The 21,761-nt window shown below is 41.5% G+C and overlaps 1 protein-coding gene and 1 long non-coding RNA gene across 6 annotated transcripts in view; one reads left to right on the top strand and one right to left on the bottom strand.

Annotated features, from left to right (window-relative positions):
• LOC310846425 overlaps window positions 1-21,761 on the top strand; it is a 120,737-nt gene that overhangs the window by 57,110 nt on the left and 41,866 nt on the right. The gene's annotated exons all lie outside the window — the stretch shown is intronic.
• AK4 (adenylate kinase 4) overlaps window positions 206-21,761 on the bottom strand; it is a 34,462-nt gene continuing 12,906 nt past the window's right edge. For 4 of the 5 annotated variants that reach the window (XM_083742884.1, XM_083742885.1, XM_083742887.1 and 1 more), the window contains exons 3-6: window positions 13,291-13,410; window positions 9,218-9,390; window positions 8,180-8,298; window positions 206-6,748 (exon numbers count right to left, since the gene is read on the bottom strand). In XM_083742884.1, coding sequence (XP_083599010.1) covers window positions 6,634-6,748; window positions 8,180-8,298; window positions 9,218-9,390; window positions 13,291-13,410 — 527 coding nt within the window. In that variant the 3' untranslated portion in view covers window positions 206-6,633. The remainder of the gene's footprint in view (window positions 6,749-8,179; window positions 8,299-9,217; window positions 9,391-13,290; window positions 13,411-21,761) is intronic. The other variant, XR_014565286.1, reaches the window with a different exon arrangement.

Here is a 21,761-nt window from a genome sequence, read left to right as displayed (position 1 = left end):
GTTCTTTGTTCTGCTTATTTCCTCCCTTGCAGCACTATGCATGAAGGTAATAGTTTATTTTAACCTACCAAATACCACAAATTTAGAAAACTTGGATCTTCCCTTTCATAGTATAGAGAGGTGGAATCATCTTTATAATTTACAGAATTGGGTTTCACCAACAAATGTAGGTAATGGAATGAAACACATCTGAGAAGATGCAGAATAAGTTCAAAATAACTTTATTTACAAATATCAAATGGTTATACAGCTGTAGGATTTTATTGGGGGGAGGGGGAGAGACTATCAAAAAAACACACACCACACCTCCCTCAATTACAGTACATACAAAGACTGTTCCCTAGAACAACTAATACAGAACTCCCTCCCCACATACTGTCATTAGTACAAAACAGAACCATAACTTTAGAAAATACATCAGATTCACAGTAAAGTGCCAACATCATGAGGTGAAAATTGTGGTGCATTACAGAAGACTGTGATTCTGAGGAAAAGCTAAAAACCAAAGCAATAGAGAACATAGTATCTGGGTAGCTTCTAAATGGAGCGCTTTTGAAAGTACTCAGAGCAGCAACAATAATGTATTTTGATCCTGGAATAATTTTTACAAATTCTATAAAATTCACCTAGAAATATATTTTAATAATTAGACCACTCTTGCTTTGAATATGAGATTAATGAGTATGTAAAGTGAATCCATCACTTTGAACAAGTCAAATTTCTCAGAGCTGTTACATCCGAGTCAAAAGAGCACGCCCAAACTCCTTTATCTCCACACACCTGGCTCCCCCAGTTTCACATTTCCAGCTCTACCCTGGCTTATTTATAAAGGACTCGAAAATAAACCTTACTTAAAATTAAAAAAGCACAAACTGAGCTTTGCCAAAGGGCTTTACAACCTTGAAATAAAAACAAAGAATAACAGAAGTGGGTGGATTCTTTGTTATCTTTCTGCAATTCTTTCCCATCACTCTAAAGCCAAACAACATTTGTTAAATACATAGTTACAGTCTGGAAGCAGCCCAAGTCTCATACTCAATATATTCTGCTCACATAGGCCAGTTGCTCTTAATGCATAGATATACAAGCAGGTAAGAAAAGTTGGGGTGCTGAACAAGTAACCTCAACCATATTGTATTAAAATCCAATGTTGTGGATGACAGGAAGACAGAGTGCAAAATTCCTTGGCCAGTTTGGGGTTCCCTTCTTTCACTGCAGCCCCACCCACCTGCACAACTCTTTGGCGAGGACTTTTGTTGGGTCTACAGGGGAGAGCAGGTGAAAGAAGGTGATCCATTGCACAAACATTACTTCTGCTTCTGCAACCCTGGAGACAGCCCATGGCGAAGAAAAACCATGATAAAAATATAGAACTCAGTCAAGACATGAAACAAACCCATATATGTCTTCTCCCACCTGCCACAGGCTGAACAAAGAAGCCCCCTAGAAGGCAGCCATACCTTCCTGCCCCCTTGAAACTAGAGTGCTTTGAGTTTCAGTGAATGAAGATATCTCCCAATGTCCCTCCCATCACTTACGACACTTTCAGGAGATGGTTTCCTAAAAGAAGCTTCTCCTTGGAAGCCAGGGGAGGAGAGGGCACTTGGTGACCCATCTCCCTGCTTATTCTAGATATTGCTTTTTGTATAAAAATGAAGATCTAATAAAAAAATCCAAAGTGCATTCTATCACTGGTATCCAATTCTTTGTGTAAACATACATTTGTCACACATTTAATTATGTGCACCACATGGAAAATCACTTAAAAAACAAAACCAACAACATTATGACAATTCATGGACATCTGAGCCTTCTCTATATAATTGATGGCCTCATGTATACCTGGCCCACTCAGAAGTAGTCACAGTGAGAGGTAATGGATTTTTTGTTAAACTCTTTGGATTCTTTGTTATTAGCTTAAAATGTGCTCATCATTGTAGCCAATTACAGGGATACATAAACCCTTTGCATTCTTTCTGGAAACTCCCTGCATTAGATGTTATAGAGTTGCAGTGCTGGAGTCCTCAGTACATAGAATCAAAAACTGTAGAGCTGGAAGGGACCCTGAGGATTGTCTAGTCCAACCCCCTGCAAGACAGGTATATGCAGCTGTCCCTTATGGGGATCGAACTTGCAACCTTGGTGTTATCAGCACCACATGAGCCGTCTCAGGAGACAGTTGACCTTCAGAAGACCTTTAGTCTTTCTAAAGCACAAATATAGTAGTTGATTCATCTACAATGAATATCCAGATTGTCTTGATAAAAGTGCAACAAAGAAAAAAGCAGCAATGCTAGAGTCTAGTTCCTGGGATGCATCTTTGTATACGGAATGCTTTTTTGGGTGCCGGCAGAGACAGATAACAGCTTGCCATTCCCTGTCACTTTGCTCTACAGATAGCATGCTCCTCCTTCTCAAAAGGAAATACTTATCATGGACAGAGCCTTGTCTGTTAGGATGTGGATGTTCAGGAAAAAGTGCTTATCCACACTTTACATCCAAGTGTAGAGAAGAGAACTGAGAACCACCAACATTTCCACTGCACTAAAGGGGGATTTAGGGGAGCATAACTGGTTTGGTCTCACTGGGTGCTGCAGCTATGAATTAGAGTGGAGCAAGAGAAGCAAGGGGTGCCAAATTTTTGTGTCACACAGGGTGCCACTGAAATTTGAGACCCCCAAGGTTCACCATGGTTAAGACATGCTGCCAGGGCTTAGTGGGTTCAAACAGTTATGCACACAGCTATTGGGTAGAACAAACTCTAATATAGGTGTAAGATGGCATTAAGCTGTAGTCTTGCACTGCTGATTTTAAAATGTTATTTCATTTAGTTTGGCAGTTAATGCAGTAGCCCATTCTCAAATACTATAAAGCTTCTTGTATAATATGCTAGCCAGTGGGGAGGCGGGGAGCTTAAACAACATAATTTTATCATCAAACTAGCATAGGTCTCTTAGTGGTGGGGACTATAAAGCATAATTCAGAATAATTTCTCCCCTAAATACATTTCCCCCCACATTTTATATAAAATAAGGCAACTTGAGGACACACAGATCAAGTTATAGTTCCTGTCAAATATTACGCATCAAAATTACAGTATTTGCTTCCAGTTTAGGAAAGCTGCTATATGAACTCTGGTTATAGAAAAAAATACACAAAAATGGGTATGCACACACACATACACGTTTCTATACATTTATTAATTATGGGAACCTCCCAGGTTTTTTGTTTCGTCCATTTAAAGAGAAACTAGTTTTTGATTCTGGGGTGGAGATGGGTAATACCTGCAGGACTTCTCAGTCTGGTCCACTGGCCTTTCCCCAGCAGTGTTTCCCCCACTCCTGAGCTATAATCTCTCACCAGCTGAACAAGGCATGGGGCGAGTGCAGGGGGGAAAGTTCAACCACAGCCAGTGCTGCTGACTGGAGATTAAGCTCAGGAGCAGGAAAGATGGGGCGTGATTGAGACCACTGCTGATCTGCCCATGAACGGACAAATATTTCTTTGCCATGTGGTACAAAAGGAAGTCTGCTTTACTTCAATGCTGTGTAGCATGAAAACAATCTGTTCACGGAAAAGCATCACACTCTTTCTCCATGGATAGCAGCCTACATTTTTGTGCATTAATAGGAGACACACACCCACTTTAACCAATAACCTTTGACTATTTCATATACTACAGCAGGGGTATCCAACATGGTACCCTCCAGATGTTTAGCTACAACTCCCAACAGCCCCAGAAAGCCTTGTCGATGGTGAGGGACGATGGGGGTTGGAGTGCAGCAAACTCTGGAGGGCACCACATTGGCTATGCCTGTACTACAGGAAAGGAAATAGAAAAGTGGAGACAAAGTTAAGTTGCACTTACATCCTATTGATTTCAGTGGGGTACAAGTTACTTATCACTAACATATCACACTGAATTCAACAGGTCTTAAGTGCAAGTTATTTTGCTCTGGAGCCAATCCAACATGCAGGAAAGTGAAGAGAAAAGTTAAAGCACATTTGATTTGATTTGATTTGATTTGATTTGATTTGTTTAATCTGCAACAGTAGCTTTAAGACTGGTCTGGAGAACTCTGGCATTCCTTGCTACAGGTTCTACAGTGAGGAGATCTATAATGGCAGACCGGCTTTCCCATCACTACTGATCTGATTAAATGCGCTCTCTGAGGGAGTGTGTTGGAAATATTCTAGGGTACCATCTCCATTTTGCATGGGTCAACACCAAGAACCATGAATTATGGGTGGCCCATGCATGTACTGCAAGAGCCAAATCATAAGCTAAAATATAACCTAGAATCCTATGTTATGTTCAGGGAATCCTGGAATTTTTTAGAAGTAACAGCCATGCAGAATCTGGTTCTTTGAGGAAAGAAAATTTTGAAACAATTGCTCTAGAAAAATCAAGTGTTTTTGTTCAGCTTTTGGTCTAAAATTATTTGGTAGCAATCTGTTCAATGTTCAAGTCAGCTTAGCATACTTAGCAACACATTTCAAGAGCAACATTGCAAATGGCCAGCTATCAAGGAATACATGCATAGTAGACCATTTTGCTTCCATTCAGATCTGAGTGCTTACTTACCTTCATTTTCATTCAGATTCTAGTGAATGATGCAAAGAAGTGTTCAGAGAAAAGTACATTGGAACTAATAGATGAGATCTTAAGAGTTATGTGGACAAAGACCCCACTTAGAGGAAAGGGAAAATTGGTTCAAAACAGGCCAAACTCACACAGGGAAGAAATGACTTCAGTTAAAGACAGGTGGTTAAAACACACAGAGAGAGACCAACTGAAGTAAAGCTATGTACACATTACCATTGAATCTGGCTCTGGTTTGCTCCCACCAACTGGGTTTGAAGCCATGCATACGTGTCATTGGCCACAACTCACATCTATCCTGTAGTTTCTTGAGAAATACAGCTGTTTGATGTGTTCCCTTCAAACCAGCTTCCATCCAATTTGAAAACTCCACTCACATCCACTATGCAATTAAGCTAAGCTGTGTACATTTGAGATAGCCATTGCACATGCATAATGACCATGCACACACAATGACCACTTTATAAATAGGAGCTGATAGCAGGGTTGCAGGCATGGAAAAACTAAACAGGAAATGTGCATTGGGTAGGATATTCCTGTACCCTTTCTAGCGTGTACAGCAACATGCAAATGCAACTTCAAATGCAGTGGGAGAGAACAACCTCACTGTATTTTAACACGGCTAAAGTGTACATAGCCTAAGTCTTTGGTCCAGTACATAACTTTTTTTCCTTTTGCACCTGTGAGCCTTCACAACTGATTGTCTTTATATGAACAAGCCTAATAATCAAACCATTGATATATATTGGCAACAGTTTCCACATTTGTGACAGCATTTTTCCTAGACTGTGTGGTCATGAAGATTTGTTGCTTACTGTCCTGGTTCACGTGTCACAATAAACCACAGTTAAACTAAAGGACTTAAACATTTAATGTGAACACACAGCACGCTGGTGCATACTGCCAAAATTACAGGCATTTCACTCTTCCCCTGCTTTTGCCACTGCCCAGGAAAAAAGCAATGATCTGGCTTGCCATTACATCTGAACCTAGGGTTTATGGTTTGTTTCTGTCCAAATCACAAGCCGTAACCAAGATTTGCTCTTGGTTTCTTGATTGTGATTTGTTTATGGGAGGAAACAACAAGTCTCTGGTGTGGACAAAAGCAGCAGTAAAAGTGCATGCCATTTCAGTGGTTAAACTATGACTTAATGTGACTTGCAAACAAGTGACTTGTGAAGCAGCTCAATATAATAGTGATCATCTGGACAGGTCATTATGTTAAATCATATGATCACTTGTCTGGGAGGTAATTTGGGACAATTTTAAATGTGATAAAAAGAGAGCAGAAGCTCATTGGCAGTTAGTAACAGGCTGTAACACTGTATAATATTAAGGCTATAATAATACTATCCACGTTGTGCAACTTTTCTTGATAAAAAAATAGACCACCTTTATATCCTAGTATACAGGATGGCCTAAATCCACACCACTGAATTACAAACTAGTTCCATAAACATTACAGCAGCATTTTTATTATATATATATTATTCAATGTTGGTATTTTCCGCAAACCAACATGTTTTAAAACAACCATAATTTCCATTCCCCATTAATTGATACTCGAACACATTTTTTGTTATTTGAACTATATAATGCGTATATGCTCCACAGTGCTTGTTGCACTGCAGGTACATTTAGAGAAGTGTTTGTTTTTAAATTGCTGTGGAGTGTTAGATCAAGGAAAACAATTCCAAACATTCATGAAATGGCACATTGAATATGCAGAAGAACTAGCTGTGGCTAGATGGAACAGACAACAGGCTCTGTAAGCCTCCTAAGGTATATCTGTCTCTGCATAACAATTTAGCATTCCTTGGAAGTCCATGCACAAGTACTTAATATGCTGAGGACTAGGATTCCATATAGCATTTTCAGAGATGTTCTTAGCTATCACTATATTTCTGCAGCTATTCTCCAGTAAAACCAGGGAGACAGCTGCTATAAAGGCAGAGCACAGATACAGGACACCACAAACTTAATAGAAAATCAACTCTGGTTATATTAACTCTTGCTTGTTTTGGAAATGCTTAGTTTGCTTCTTTGGCCTGGAGTGGAGGAATTTTGCTGGACACCAGAGAATACACATAAGGCCATATTTTGTTGGTCTCTGTCCCAGAGAATGAGTGTAGGATTCCTCTGTTTCTGAAATAAAGAAATAAAAAAAAAAATGTAAATGAAGAAGCTTTACAAACCAACCAACCCTGGTATTGCAAGTTTAGTTACGATGCAATTATTATCTTATGATAGAGTGCTGATTCATATTCCCTTTTTTAGTGTGTATACTTGTATTCATACTTGTGACCAAGGAAGGCAATGTGTGAAATATTCCACAAGCCATGGGCACCGACAGAATAAAAGAGAAATGAAGGACTGTTATATATAAATGGCATGTTATTTCCCACATGGAAGAGCCTTGTGTGTTTGGATTTTGTGTGTTTGTCTAAACCTCTGGAGTGGATTTGCAGATTAGAACAGGGTGAAAAAAATATGTGTGTGGACGCACAGTACCTGTACTTCCACTTTCCATCACACTCGGTTCTCTCCAAGAATAGAACCCTTGCAAGGAGACCCATGGGCTTCACCAACATGTGGTAACCCTTGGGCATATGTTCTGTGTGCACATAACTATTTTCTAATACAGTGGTACCTCTGGTTACGAACGGGATCCATTCTGGAGGCCCGTTTGCAACATGAAAAGAGCACAACCCACAGCGGCACATCTGTGCACGTGTGGGTCGCAATTCGCCGCTTCTGCGCATGCGCATGACATCATTTTGCGCAACTATGCATGCGCAAGTGGCGAAACCCAGAAGTAACCCTTTCCAGTACTTCTGGGTCACCGCGGGACATAATCTGAAAGAATGTAACATGAAGCGGACGTAACCAGAGGTATGACAGTATAAGGTAGTATGTGTGTGTAATATATACGTGTGTGTGTGTGTGTGTGTGTGTGTGTGAGAGAGAGAGAGAGAGAGAGAGAGAGAGAGAGAGAGAGAGAGGAATGCCTGGCATGCTCTGGTCCCTGGGGTCACAAAGAGTCGGACATGACTAAGCGACTAAACAACAACATACATACATACACACACACACACACACACACACACATATATACATACATGCGCACACACACACACACACACACACACACATACATATATATATATATATATATACATAACATACATAACATATATATAGCCAATCATGCATGCTCCAAGTTCCAAAGCTTGCACTATCTGATTTTATCTCTTTTATTTTAAGAGTGGTGATCACCTTCCCAAACCAAAAATTTTGGTTTCCTAAATGATATGGAGACAAGATATCTCATTCCAAAGTTTAATCTAGATGCCCAGCTATGATTTCATTAGCCAAAGTTCAATAATATAGTGTACTAATAATGTACTAATAATTAATACAGTTTAGAGGATATTAAGTTGGCCAGCGAAACTGCTTCCAGAAATGTACGTGCCATGATTATGGCAGCAGAATTTTCATGAAAAATTCACGGCACACACACTGTATCTCTGTAACAATTAAATTTCGTCTTTGATGGAGCTTGAGCTTCCAACTTACTTGTACAATTCCATTACAGGCTTTGCAGCATCTTTGTATTTTCTAAGCCTAGCAGCAACAGCTTCAGGTTTATCATCTTCCCGTTGGATTAATGGCTCACCAGTAACGTCATCAACCCCCTGTTAACAAGAGTGGCATGACAAATCAACATGTTAGTATTACCAAGGGATATGATTATGCTGCGCTAAAAATAAAATTAATATTCAGGCAAAAAGGTGTCAATTTTTGGACTATCTTCACAGCCTTGGTTGTGGCAAGGAACTAGGGGCACAATATAGCCAAACACTTCAGACAGACACATGTGCTACTGGTATGCCAAATTATACACAGCCCTCACCCAAAAGAGCCACACCCAATGTGGAAAAAATGGGAACACAGGCCAAGCCAATTGGTGAGTACACAAAAATGCTAATACATTGGTACCTCGGGTTACATATGCTTCAAGTTACATACGCTTCAGGTTACAGACTCCGCTAAGCCAGAAATAGTACCTCTGGTTAAGAACTTTGCTTCAGGATGAGAACAGAAATTGTGCTCCGGCGGTGCAGCAGCAGCAGGAGGCCCATTCGCTAAAGTGGTGCTTCAGGTTAAGAACAGTTTCAGGTTAAGAACGGACCTCTGGAATGAATTAAGTACTTAACCCGAGGTACCACTGTAGTGTTAAGTAGCACCCAGTATTACAATATAGTTTTCAATGAATTTCCATGTTCCCACTGGGTTTTTGTTTTTTTGTTTTTTGCCAGGGAAAATCTCCTATGTACTACTTCTCACACACATATATTGTTCCTTCTCTTTACCATTTGGCAAGCACAGATGGAACTCACCTGACCTTCCTGTTTCAAAAAAGGTGCATGGAAGGAATTATTTGTGTGCCTGAGAAGCAGTGCATTGGAGAGTTCCCCTGAACGAAGACAACATCAAAACCCAAGGGCAACACACTGACAACTATTAAGATAATTCACCATTTTTACTGGCGGATGAATAGTCTATGGTTTCTCTTGCCAAGTCACTTTGTTTGGGCAGGACTAGTTATCTTACATGTACTTGAGGTGGGTTGAATTCCATATTATAGACTCTCCCACTTGCTGGGTGAATCCAACGAGCACTTAGGCGGTCTTTTAGGGACTCAAATGGGATGTTCAAGCTTATCACTAGATCCAGTTCACATATTGTGTCAAGTGCTTCAGCTTGACCCAGTGTCCTTGGAAAACCTATGTGCAAAAAGAGAACAAAAATTAATAACCCGTTACAAGAGTTTGCTGTGAATTTTGAATTAATCACATGCCTATCTACCTGTGTTGTGACTCCAGACTTGAAACAGTATCAGGATCTCAAGTGCAATAGGCTATAGGAGCGATCACATCAGGGATTGTTCGGACTGCTGCCCCACACAACATAATATGCTAGAATTAAGCTACTTTAATTACTACATGAGCTTTCGTTGCCAAACTTGTATAGGAAGGCATTTTATGTTTGATGTTTCATTATGTTTTTGTATATGCTGGAAGCTGCCCAGAGTGGCTGGGGCATCCCAGTCAGATGGACAGGGTACAAATACTATTATTATTATTATTATTATTATTATTATTATTATTATTATTATTTCAGTGTCACACCATACTAAGCTAGATGGACCAATGGACCAGCTCAGTAGAAGGCAGATTCCTATTACACAGGGCCTGATTGATAACCATATTTGTCCCCATTTCAGACTGTCCAACATCCCCCGAGGGGTGTTTTGCTTTGCTTTCCACCACAAGGTTTACCAAGCACTGAGTTAACAGAACAAATGGGTTTTTCTCTTTTTATAAATACACAGTGCTATCTTCTTGTACTGGCAGTCTTGACTAGATCTACACATGTTCTTTGCAACAGTGAGAATCACTGTAAGAGAGGATGGGAGTGTTAAAGATTTACTTCATGTCTTTATGTCTTTCGTTAGGAAACAACGTGATCTTTTACAGTACTGCAAGCCATGTGCATTAGTTCCTGGAGCTCTCAACCCACACTGGTTTCTTTATGTAGATGAACAGGAACATTTCAGAACCCGCAACAACTTATTTCTCTTTCTGAATACTGCAGTATTTCAGCAAGGACACATTTATTCAATCTAGTGGCTGTTTAAGTCTCATGCAAGCCACCTCTTTAATATTATAGAGATATAGATCTGGAACTTGGTCAAGGGGAAAAAATGGAGACAACTACTGAATAAATCATAAGTATGTTATAGTGAGCAAAATAGTGCATAATTTGTGGCTAGATTCCTGCCCCGAGCTTTCTCTGAAGCAACTTAGATAGAGCTCCTTCACTTTTATATCAGATGTATGTGCCTTATACCATCTCGAACTAATGCACACTTTGCACCAGCTTTCCCCAACCTGGTTCCCCCAGGATGCCTTGAACTGCAACTACTATCATCCCTGATCCATGCTGTTGTGACTGGTGGAAACATCTGGAGAGCCTCAGGTTGGGAAAAGTTGGTTAATGCCAAGTAGCAGCTGCATTTCAAGGCAGAAAGCCTTTATTGCTTTGCTACTCAAGGTTTGTTAGTAAACAAGTCCCTGGGCAGAAAAGAAAGTCTTTCTCATCTGATCTGCCAACTTGGCTGGAAGTCTCATTGTCCAGTGTGGCACTGTGGTCTAAAGTTCTAAACCACTGAGCTTCTTGGGCTTGCGATCAGAAGGGTTGGCGGTTCGAATCCGTGCAACAGGGTGAGCTCCCGTTGCTCTGTCCCAGCCCCTGCCAACCTAGCAGTTGGAAAGCACACCAGTGCAAGTAGATAAATAGGTACCACTGCTACGGGAAGGTAAACTGCGTTTCCGTGAGCTCTGGCTTCCATCACTGTGTTCCATGTACCAGTAGTGGTTTAGTTATGCTGGCCACATGACCTGGAAAGCTGTCTGTGGACAAACGCTGGCTTCCTCGGCCTGAAGTGAGATGAACGCCAAACCCCATAGTCGCCTTTGACCGGACTGAACTTTCCAGGGGTCCTTTACCTTTACACATTACTCAGTAATGTCTTAGAGAGAGATTGAGAGTGTTGAGGAGTTTTTATTATTATTTACAATAAGTTAAATTCAAGTATGCATGGGAAAGTACTGCTACCCCACCCACCCCCAAGTAGTATTTGTTCTATTTTTGACCTCTATCTTCCTGCTTTAGTATGGAGGCTGGGTTCAAAAATCCATATAATCAATTCTTCCCATAGTAATTTGTCATAAACTCAAGCTTCCTGAATTCAAAGAAACTTGCTTTTTTAAAAGAAAATGATTTTTGGATGAAGTATCTATTTTTTAATAAAAAAAACAGGATGCAAATTAGCATAAATGAGGCATTGCTAGCAATTGTTCATAGCACACAGATGATGTTGCTATTAGCAATTTATCTTGGCTCTATGCCTTCCTTCCCACCTACCAGTTGCTACTTGCCACACTTCAGACACACAGAGAAATCACTCTGTTTCATGCAACAGAAGGCCAATCCAGGAGCCTCACAGCTTAGTCATATCCCCAAGCACTTGAGGGTAACAAGACTCCTATGTGTCATTTTTCACTGGGAAGGATGGCAAAGCTAAAGCATGTGTTTTTCAGCCACTGCACAATTTCATTTCAGAAGGTCAAGACCAAGCTGAAACAACAGACAGCACCACTGCTGGTTTCAATGCACAATTCAACGTGTTGGTACTTGTCTTTGAACTCCTAGATGGCTTGGGGCCTAGTTACCAGAAGGACTGTAACATAAGCCTGGCCAAACCTGAACAGGACCCTGCAGGTGGAGCAGTGGAGGAAGAACACCCCCCCACACACACACTGCATAAGTAGACACCCCCTCAGGCTACATAGGATATTACCCATTAAACAGAAATAAAATTTCCATCTTATATTTTCAAAAATATAAGTTCCTAGTGCTTTTGCATTCATTGGCCATAGCAGCAGAAGTTGAGAGATAGTCTAATACAGGATATGAATGTAGCAGGGGTTGCCAATCATTTGGGGTCAGTGGGCACCACTCACCAAATAACACAAAATGGCATAACACAAAATAGCTGTTACATCTAAATAGCAGAAAAAGAGACAGGACCACAAAGTACTGTGGGCATACCCCATCAATGAAGGAAAAGATACCATCTTCAAAAAGAACTGCTAGGAACAGTTCTTTGTACCTCTCCTCTGTTCAGAACAAATGGGATGTTGGGTGTCTAATTGTGGCATCCAATGACACGTTTACATGTTCAAAGCTATGTGATTAGCGTAGGGTAAGCCGAGCAAACAGGCACTGAACAGGGAAAGCAGAAAGTCTTGAACATCCACACACTCTGGATTTTGAAAGGGATCTTTACAACGGTATTATGTTTTGTAGGCACCTGCTGGTGGGCACACTGGTCCCTGTGGGCACCACACTGATGACCTTAGGGAAAGATAATACCTCCTGCTTAGTATCCTGTATCTCCCACAATATTATCATAGTTCTTTTTCCTAAAAGAGTAGACCAGTCTTTTTCACCTTTTTCAGGTATTGAGGGGAAAGTGGCCGTTTTCTCTCTTGAACATAATTGTGTGCCGACGCAGAAAACAATAATAGCCAGTTGCAGGACACACTGCTCTAGGCATCATCAGTAACTTCCCAATTCATTCACCAAATGAACATTTGAGGCAAAATGAAACTGAATGTGTTGGGATGTTAGGAGCAGAGTAGTTCATATTAGTACTTGAAGATAATTCAGGCAAGTACGTAACTGTACTGAGCTGCCCCAAAAGAAATCCAAGGTGGCTTGGACTGTGGTCACCTTTCTTCAGTTGCTCAATAAATGCACTATTGTGAAAGAAACCCAGATATTTTCATCCCTTAGTTTCCATGTGTGGAATCATAGTTGCCAAAGGTTTAACTATGAATCCTCTGTCCTTAGAAGCTCTCAGGGTGTTCTCACTTACCTCCCCATTACACCACCAGTTGCTAAAAATACTGGAAAGGCTGTTTTCATGTTACATTACTTTTCCACAAATAGCATGTTATTTAAATCAAATTTAAAAGAGCCTGTAGAAGGAGGGAAGTGCAAAATGGTTTTTACTAGCACTCGAAATGTTTAAAGAAAAGGGGGGGGGGTCGACTTACCATCAAGTAACCAAGGCTGGGTCTGCATTTTTTCCAGTTCTGTTATCATTACTCGTGTGAATACATGATCTGGCACCAAAAGGCCTTTCTCAAGATACTGCTTTGCTAGTATGCCAACATCTGTTCAGGAATGGAAGAAGAAACAAAAACTTTTTATTGTTCTGCATATATATATATGTGTGTGTGTGTGTGTGTGTGTGTGTGTGTGTGTGTGTTCTGGACATATTCTGAATGAGTTATTCCCTCCTCTTGAACTGCTTCACTAACTCAGAAGAAAGAGGTACCAAACAGAATGCCTGGGGGAGCAGGAAAGAGCAAGAGAAAGAAACAGGCCATGTTTGAAACCTCCATTACTGTCTACCCCAAAGCAATGCCCCCCCTCCCCAATATCTCCCCATGCCCTATAGAACTACAGAGAAAGCCATGCAAAGAGACTGGCTGGCTATTCAGTGTTCCGTGCCTTTTGACACCACTAGTAATAAATAAATACATTATAATAATTCTAATTTTATTATTTGTACCCCACCCATCCGGCTGGGTTTCCCCAGCCACTCTGGGTAGGTTACAGCATATCTAAAAACATCAATCCTTAAAAACTTCCCTAAACAGGGAAACATACCTCTCATCTCATTAGCATAATTCCAACTCCCAGCATTATCTGCCAGGCTAAGATGAATCATTAAGTTGCCATGTACGTCAGCTTAGCCATCTTGCATCTGGCAGGCCAAAGACCAATTCTGAAACCTTAAGGGTGGAATTTCTCCCATGCTCAGTCTATATAGCTATAGCTATATCTGCAGCCATAAGGGAAGTACTTGCATGGACATGGGGAGGGGTGGTATTAGAGATATTGCTGCAACATACTCTTGAGCAGATTACCTATTTTGCTCTGCAAATGAGCATAAAGTCAGATAATGCAGAAATTGCTGTGGAAAGACAATACAAAGGAAACATGGGTCAGAGCCAAGTTGAAAGCGTAGGACAGGGGTAGCTAATCTGAGGCCTTTCCAGATGTTATTGGACTACAAGTCCCATCATACCTGACCATTGGTCATGCTGCCTGGGGCTGATGGGAGATGGAGTCCAACAGCATCTGGAGGACCACAGGTTAACCACTCCTGGTCCAGCAAGAAAAAGCAGGGAGCCATGGAAAAGGGGCCAGAAACTTCAAGAAGAAGGGCAGATTATGCATCAGCCCAAAACATAGCAGCTAAGGAAATCAGAGGTGGAAGAAGCAGTGAGTTTAAATAAAGATAACTGAGGAAAGTAAAAACCTGTGGGGAGAATTGTAGATCTAAGAGGGCTGGGAACAGTGGAGGCAAATGGGGACCCAACTTTAGAGCCACATCCCCAGTATTTAAGTTGCTAAATGATTTAGTTTAGTTTTAGACCTACAATCCCACACTATATCACCTGATAATTCATTTGCTTATTAACATATCTAGCTATGTTTTGAGTACAATCCACTGCATGTTTACTCAGAAGTAAATCCCACTGCCTATAAATGGGGCTTACTCCAGTCTGGGTTTCAGTATTTGTCTGCAGGTAGGTGGCTACCTTTCCCCACAATTCTGGTAAGAACATAAGAACAACCTGCTGGATCAGGGCAATGTCTCATCTGGTCCAGAGTCCTGTTCTCACTGCAGCCAACCAGGTGCCTGTGGAAAATCTGCAGGCAGGACTGGAGCACACAAACATTCTCCCCTCCTGTGGCTTCCAGTAACTGGTACTTAGAAACATTGCTGCTTCCCAATTGTGGAGGTAGAGCATGGGTAGGCAAACTAAGGCCCGGGGGCCGGATCCGGCCTAATCACCTTCTCAATCCAGCCCGCAGACAGTCCAGGAATCAGCATGTTTTTACATGAGTAGAATGTGTCCTTTTATTTAAAATGCATCTCTGGGTTATTTGTGGGGCCTGCCTAGTGTTTTTACATGAGTAGAATGTGTGCTTTCATTTAAAATGCATCTCTGGGTTCTTTGTGGGGCATAGGAATTTGTTCATTTTTCCCCTCCAAAATGTAGTCCGGCCCCCCACAAGGTCTAAGGGACAGTGGACCAGCCCCCTGCTGAAAAATTTTGCTGACCTCTGAGGTAGAGCAGAGCCACCATGACTAGAAACCATCAATAGTCCTCTCCTCCATTAATTTGTCTCAACTTTTAAAGTCAGCTAGGTTGGCGGTTCGAATCCCCGCAATGGGGTGAGCTCCTATTGCTCGGCCCCTGCTTCTGCCCACCTAGCAGTTCGAAAGCACATCAAAGTTCAAGTAGATAAATAGGTACCGCTCCAGCGGGAAGATAAACGGCATTTCCATGCGCTGCTGTGGTTCGCCAGAAGCGGCTTAGTCACTCTGGCCACATGACTCGGAAGCTGTACGCTGGCTCCCTCAGCCAATAAAGTGAGATGAGCGTCGCAACCCCAGAGTCGGTCACGACTGGACCTAATGGTCAGGGGTCCCTTTACCTTTTAGGCTGGTAGCTATTGCTGCCTCCTGTGGCATAGAGTTCCATAGTTTAATTATCTGCTGCTGGAATCGTCCCGAATAGTCTAACATTAGGCTTAACTGGATGTCCACGATTTCTAGTGTTATGAGAAAGGGATAAAAAACAGTCTCCCTGTATTCTCCATGCTATGAATAATTTGCCATGTAAGGAAGATTCAGATTAGAAGCTTCAGAGATGTAACTGGGGAGGGGGAGAGAGAGAAGAGGTAAAAGGAAACAATGCATGACAGACAACTTATCTGGCAAAGCAACTTCCTGACAGAGTAAACTGAGCTGTTACATTTCCAGGCATTCAATAGCTTGGGCATGTAACAACATGAACATTTCATTTTAGCTCTGAACAGAAATAAGACCTAAGCTCGAAAGAGTTCAAAACATTGAAAAGGAATTTAAGTGAGCACTCAATAAATACTCCGCCAGCAAACAAACAAAACACCTTACACTTTACCCCTGCTTTTTGTGCATGATGCAAAATAGCTATTAACACCCTGAACAGCTTTTCAGCAAGCTATTCGTATCTGAATGTTACTAAAGTAACATTTAGAATAGTGTTCTAGATCCTTGACAGTACACAAAATGCATTTTTAAAGTTGCTTTTTGATAGCATATGAGGTGACACCACAAGCATTGTTTTTAATTGAACTGTATTATTCAAAACAGGATAAAATGTACTTTCCACAAAAGCAGGTTATCTTGGTTTATAGAAGACCTAAAACAAGCATGTAATCAATCCACCTGCCTGTCAGAACAGGAACAGCAGCAGCCAGACAGCTGGTAAAATGAGATTAGAGTCCGGACAAGGGGAACAAAACATTCAAATGGGATGTGCATGTAGCGCCAGGTGATCGCTTCTGTGGGGTGGGGCTTGCCTGCCCTCCCATATTTTATTCAGGTTGGCACCCCTGCTTCCTACCCGCAGACCACACCCGTCACTAGTCCTGCTTCAACCCCCCCCCCCCAAACACACTTTTGCCTTACTGGAATGTGTCATTGAGCTCTGATGATGCCTTTGGCTTGCCTGGATAGAGGACAGATGTGTGGAAACTACTGTACAAAGGTAGAATTTACCAGCCAGATGGGCAGGGTCTAAATTATTTTATTTATTATTATTATTATTATTAGTTGCACTTTCCACTTTTGCCTCAGGCCCCACTCACCAATGGCATGTACCCCTCAGAAGGTTGTTTAGGAAAGGGTGTGGCCCTTGGTCTGAAAACACCCTCCCCCCCAAAAAAAAACCCCATAGAGGTTACAGGCGTATGATCAAAGACTCACAGAACTGTAGAGGTTTAATGAACCGTAAGATTCATCTAGTCCAACCCCTTGTAATGCAGGAATCTTTTGCCTAACAGGGGTTTCACACACAACCCTGAGATGAAGAGTCTCATGCTCTACTGACCAAACTATCCCAGGTCTGTTGGCTCTGCTAAGAGCTGATGAAGAGTAGAGAATCACAAATTTTCCATCACTCCTTCTGGTAAACCAACTTCCTTTGGCCTTCAGTTAACTATCATCTACCAGCAGCCATTCCATCAGGCTATCTGAACTGTTTCCATCCCAGTTGGCCATTAAAAGAACAGGATTTTTTAAGAACTGGTGTGTGAGCTTGCTCTTCTCTTCTTTACTCCCTACCCCCTACCCCTTTCCCTGTGCATAATGTTTTTCAGATTATAAACCCGAGGGCAGAAACTGTCTCACTACAGATTATTGTAAGCCATTCTGAGGCTTCAGTTAACAAGTGAGGTGAAAATGCTTTAAATAAATCATCTTCAGCTTGCCTGACTGGATTTTCTTTTTAGGGAAGGCTAACACAGAGACAGGTACAGTAGTACCTCAGGTTACATACGCTTCAGGTTACAGACTCCGCTAACCCAGAAATATTACCTCAGGTTAAGAACTTTGCTTGGACGAGAACAGAAATCGTGCTCCACTGGTGCAGCAGCAGCAGCAGCAGGAGGCCCCATTAGCTAAAGTGGTGCTTCAGGTTAAGAACAGTTTCAGGTTAAGAACGGACCTCCGGAATGAATTAAGTACTTAACCCGAGGTACCACTGTATAAGATGACAGAGACTTAAGATAGTATAAAAAGGTAAAGGACCCCTGACAGTTAAGTCTAGATGCGGCGCTCATCTCGCTTCACTGGCCAGGGAGCCGACGTTTGTGTGCAGACAGTTTTTCCGGGTCATGTGGCCAGCATGACTAAGCTGCTTCTGGCAAAAGAAGAGCAGCGCATGGAAACGCCATTTACCTTCCAGCCAGAGTGGTACCTATTTATCTGCTTGCACTTTGATGTGCTTTCAAACTGCTAGGTTGGCAGGAGCTGGGACCGAGCAATGGGAGCTCACCCCCTCGCGGGGATTCGAACCGCTGGCCTTCTGATCAGCATGCCCTAGACTCAGTGATTTAGACCATAGCGCAAACAAACAAACAAACAAACAAACAAACAAACAAATAGTTATTAGTTTATACAGACAACTTTATTCCAGAAAGATATTAAGTTGTTGTTATTATTATTATTATTATTATTATTATTATTATTATTATTATTATTATTTTTAAACAGGCACATTTATCCCCCAGTACTACAAATTCATATTAAGCCATCTTTTATCTGGTGATAATTTAGCCATTACATTACATATATGTTAAATTGTTAAACAATATATACAGCATGTTAAGATGCCTAAAGATTGAGTAACCTTTCACCCAGTCAAACTTCCTTTAGCTAACCCTTCCTCACCAATGCTCTCAGTTGACCAGTACCTTTACATATTAACTCAAGAATGCAGTGGAAAAGTCTGCAACTCATTTACTAGGTGAAAGGGAGCAGTCTAACCCTTTCCCTAAATATACTTTTATTAGTATATGACACAACAAAAGCTTTTTGATTTCTTCACAATAGTTTCTGCAAGAAAAGCTAGAACAACCTTTCTTCAGCAGACTGCATTGTTAGCTAAGTGAATGTTTGATTTCAGAGACAACAGATACAATATACTAGACAGAAAAACCAAATACCACGGCTTTTAAGTCTTCTCTGACAGGGAAGCAGTTCAAAATAAAGATGGATGGGACAGGAGATCACAGGTCTTGTAACAGAAATGCATGGCAGAGGATACAAATCCAGACCTGCCTTCCTACAGGGTTAATAGGGGAAAATATTTGTAACGCCAGCTCTGAGATTTGCTGCACCAGCTGTCAGTTCCAATTACTATTCATCATAGCAAAAGTCAAAATAACAGAAGAGAGTGTCAAGGCCTAATTCATACATACAGAATACATTTACCGACTCCATCCTAAAACATTGTTCCAGGTGATATGCATGCTTGCTATCACATCTATGGTATATGTTTCATACATGCAAACTATTGTTTGGCATGGCTGTTAGTAAGCAGTATACATACATGCAATGTGGCACGAGAGATACAAAGCAGGGATTCGGCTGGTGCACTACACTGCTCAGAAGTCTTCCTCACTGAGCTGGTGGAGGTGGTTTCTGGGGTACTGTTGGATAATCCCAGGATGCTGGTTCTGGGAGATTTCAATAAACAACCAAAAATCGCCTTGAATGGATTGGCTTGGTACATCATGACTAACATGGGCATGGGGTTGTCTCAAAACATTGTTGGTTCATTATACGAAGCAGGCCATACCCTAGATTTTTTTCTTCTTCAACTGGACAGCTGGTTAATAGTTATGGTGATAGCTACCATGTTGCCCTAGACCAACCATCTCCTGGTAACATTTGGACTGACTGCAGGGATAGAGGGACAATTAGGATGATCTACACAGAGCTGTAACACTGAGTAACTCCTTGTTTTGTTGTTGTTTAGTCGTTTAGTCGTGTCCAACTCTTTGTGACCTCATGGACCAGAGCAAGCCAGGCACTCCTGTCTTCCACTGCTTCCCGCAGTTTGGTCAGACTCATGTTTGTAGCTTCAAGAACACTGTCCAACCATATCGTCCTCTGTGGTCCCCTTCTCCTTGTGCCCTCAATCTTTCCCAACATCAGGTTCTTTTCCAGGGAGTCTTCTCTTCTCATGAGGTGGCCAAAGTATTGGAGCCTCAGCTTCACAATCTGTCCTTCCAGTGAGCACTCAGGGCTAATTTCCTTAAGAATGGATGTGTTTGATCTTCTTGCAGTCCATGGGACTCTCAAGAGTTTCCTCCAGCACCATAATTCAAACTCCTTACATGAACTCCTTACATGAACAGAAAGACTTCAGCTTGCACCATGGGACATTCTCCCTTCTCTCCTTGTGCTCCCCTAATCTGCTCTGAAGAACATTTGGGTGTGGTGCAGGGGACACATGGTGGGATGAGAAGGGGGAGGGTCCCACTGCTCAAGCAAGAGTAATTCCATTTGCACAGTTATATACTAGTTGGATACTGCCCAGTGATTTATGGAATCTGGGGGATTCCTGAAGGGGGTGGGTTTCCATGATTGGTGCCCCATCTTGGAATGGGGCAATGAAAAGGGACATAAACACAGCTTTTTCTAAATGCCCTCTAGGGCACTACAAACCCTGGATGTCCCAGGCATAAAAGAGAACTCTAGGGGATAAAACTTCTAGCTAAAGTGAATGCAGCATAAACCTTGTAGTGAATGGCAGGCACTTGGAAGCATTTCATAAAAGACTGCTGTTTAACTAGTGTTTGGCTCTCATACAAAACACTATTCTTTATACTAAGCTGATGTAAATTATTAATTATGGCACAACCAAAGCTCCTGTTCAGAAAAAAACCCAACTTTTTTTTTGAGGGGGGACACCATTGCTGCAAACAATCGAAACTGGGATGGGTATTCCATAACTTGGTTACCACTGAAACTCAGCACAGTAGTTAGGAACTCAACTAAAACACTTGTTTTAACTAAAACACTTATTACATCTTTGAATTACATTTTCTCTCACACTGGGTGTTTTAAAGGATGGTTCTGGCCATCAGTAGTTGCATCAGGCACTTTTGTTTATCAGGAGTATTTATTTACACTATTTGTATTCCACCTAATAACAAGTTATTTGAGCAGTTTAAAGTCAAAGAGCTGAGTGATGAGCTTTGGGGCTGAATACAGTCCCCCTTCAAGTTTCCCTTCAAGTAATTTTCCCTGCCTAGAGCATGTCCTTGAACTATTTTAATGCCTCTTGCTTGCTTGGAAGAAGAATGGAACACATGTGTGCATGCGCATGAGAGAGAGAGTGAGAGACTAACTTTTGCATTATGGGAATTGTAGCCAACTATACAAAGACGATAGTCACATTGCTAGCTCCACTGACCTCTGGCATGCACCCCTCAGAAAGTTACCCATGAGGGGATGCAGCCTTTGGGCTACTACTGCCCATAGAACCTGAACATAGAGCAAACATAGAACCAAAAGCCAATAAAAATAAGAGAAGAATAATTCCAAAGTAAAACCAGTGACAGGGAACAACCATAGTGCAAATGATCTTTAAAAACACTAAACATTTGAGACCTGGTGCCCAAAAGATCACAATGTAGACACCAAGTGATTCCACCCCCCCCCCCAAGAAGGGCTTTTGACAAACAGGCAGCACCACTGCGAACATTCTCTCTCTAGTAGGCAGCCACCTAATCTGTACCAAACACTTTTCATCCCATCACCTTCCCAGACACCTTTTCAATAACTCCCTACCACATCTTGGTGTTGTGGTCCAACTGAAGCTTTATTTTAAACGGCTGTATTATTGTGAATCAATTTTTGATGGTGTATTAATAAACAAAGAAGCAAAATAAATTTCAGCCCCAAATCAGCAAGCCCCAATAATATTTAGGACAATTCTGAGAGGTGTCAAGACAGTTCTGTGGCAGAGTCAGCTAGAAATCACCACAAACTGGGATACAGGAAGGTTCCCATTTTAATATGGAACTTAACACAAAGTCCTTCAGAAGGGGCAAGTAACTGTGCCAAGCAAATGGAGAAAGAAGATCTACAAATCATTAGCATTACCAGTGA

Source organism: Podarcis gaigeae (genome assembly GCF_964106915.1).
Source record: "Podarcis gaigeae genome assembly, chromosome: 6".
NCBI lineage: Eukaryota > Metazoa > Chordata > Lepidosauria > Squamata > Lacertidae > Podarcis > Podarcis gaigeae.
Note: the sequence above shows the minus strand (reverse complement) of the source record. Positions and strands in the feature narration are given on the sequence as shown.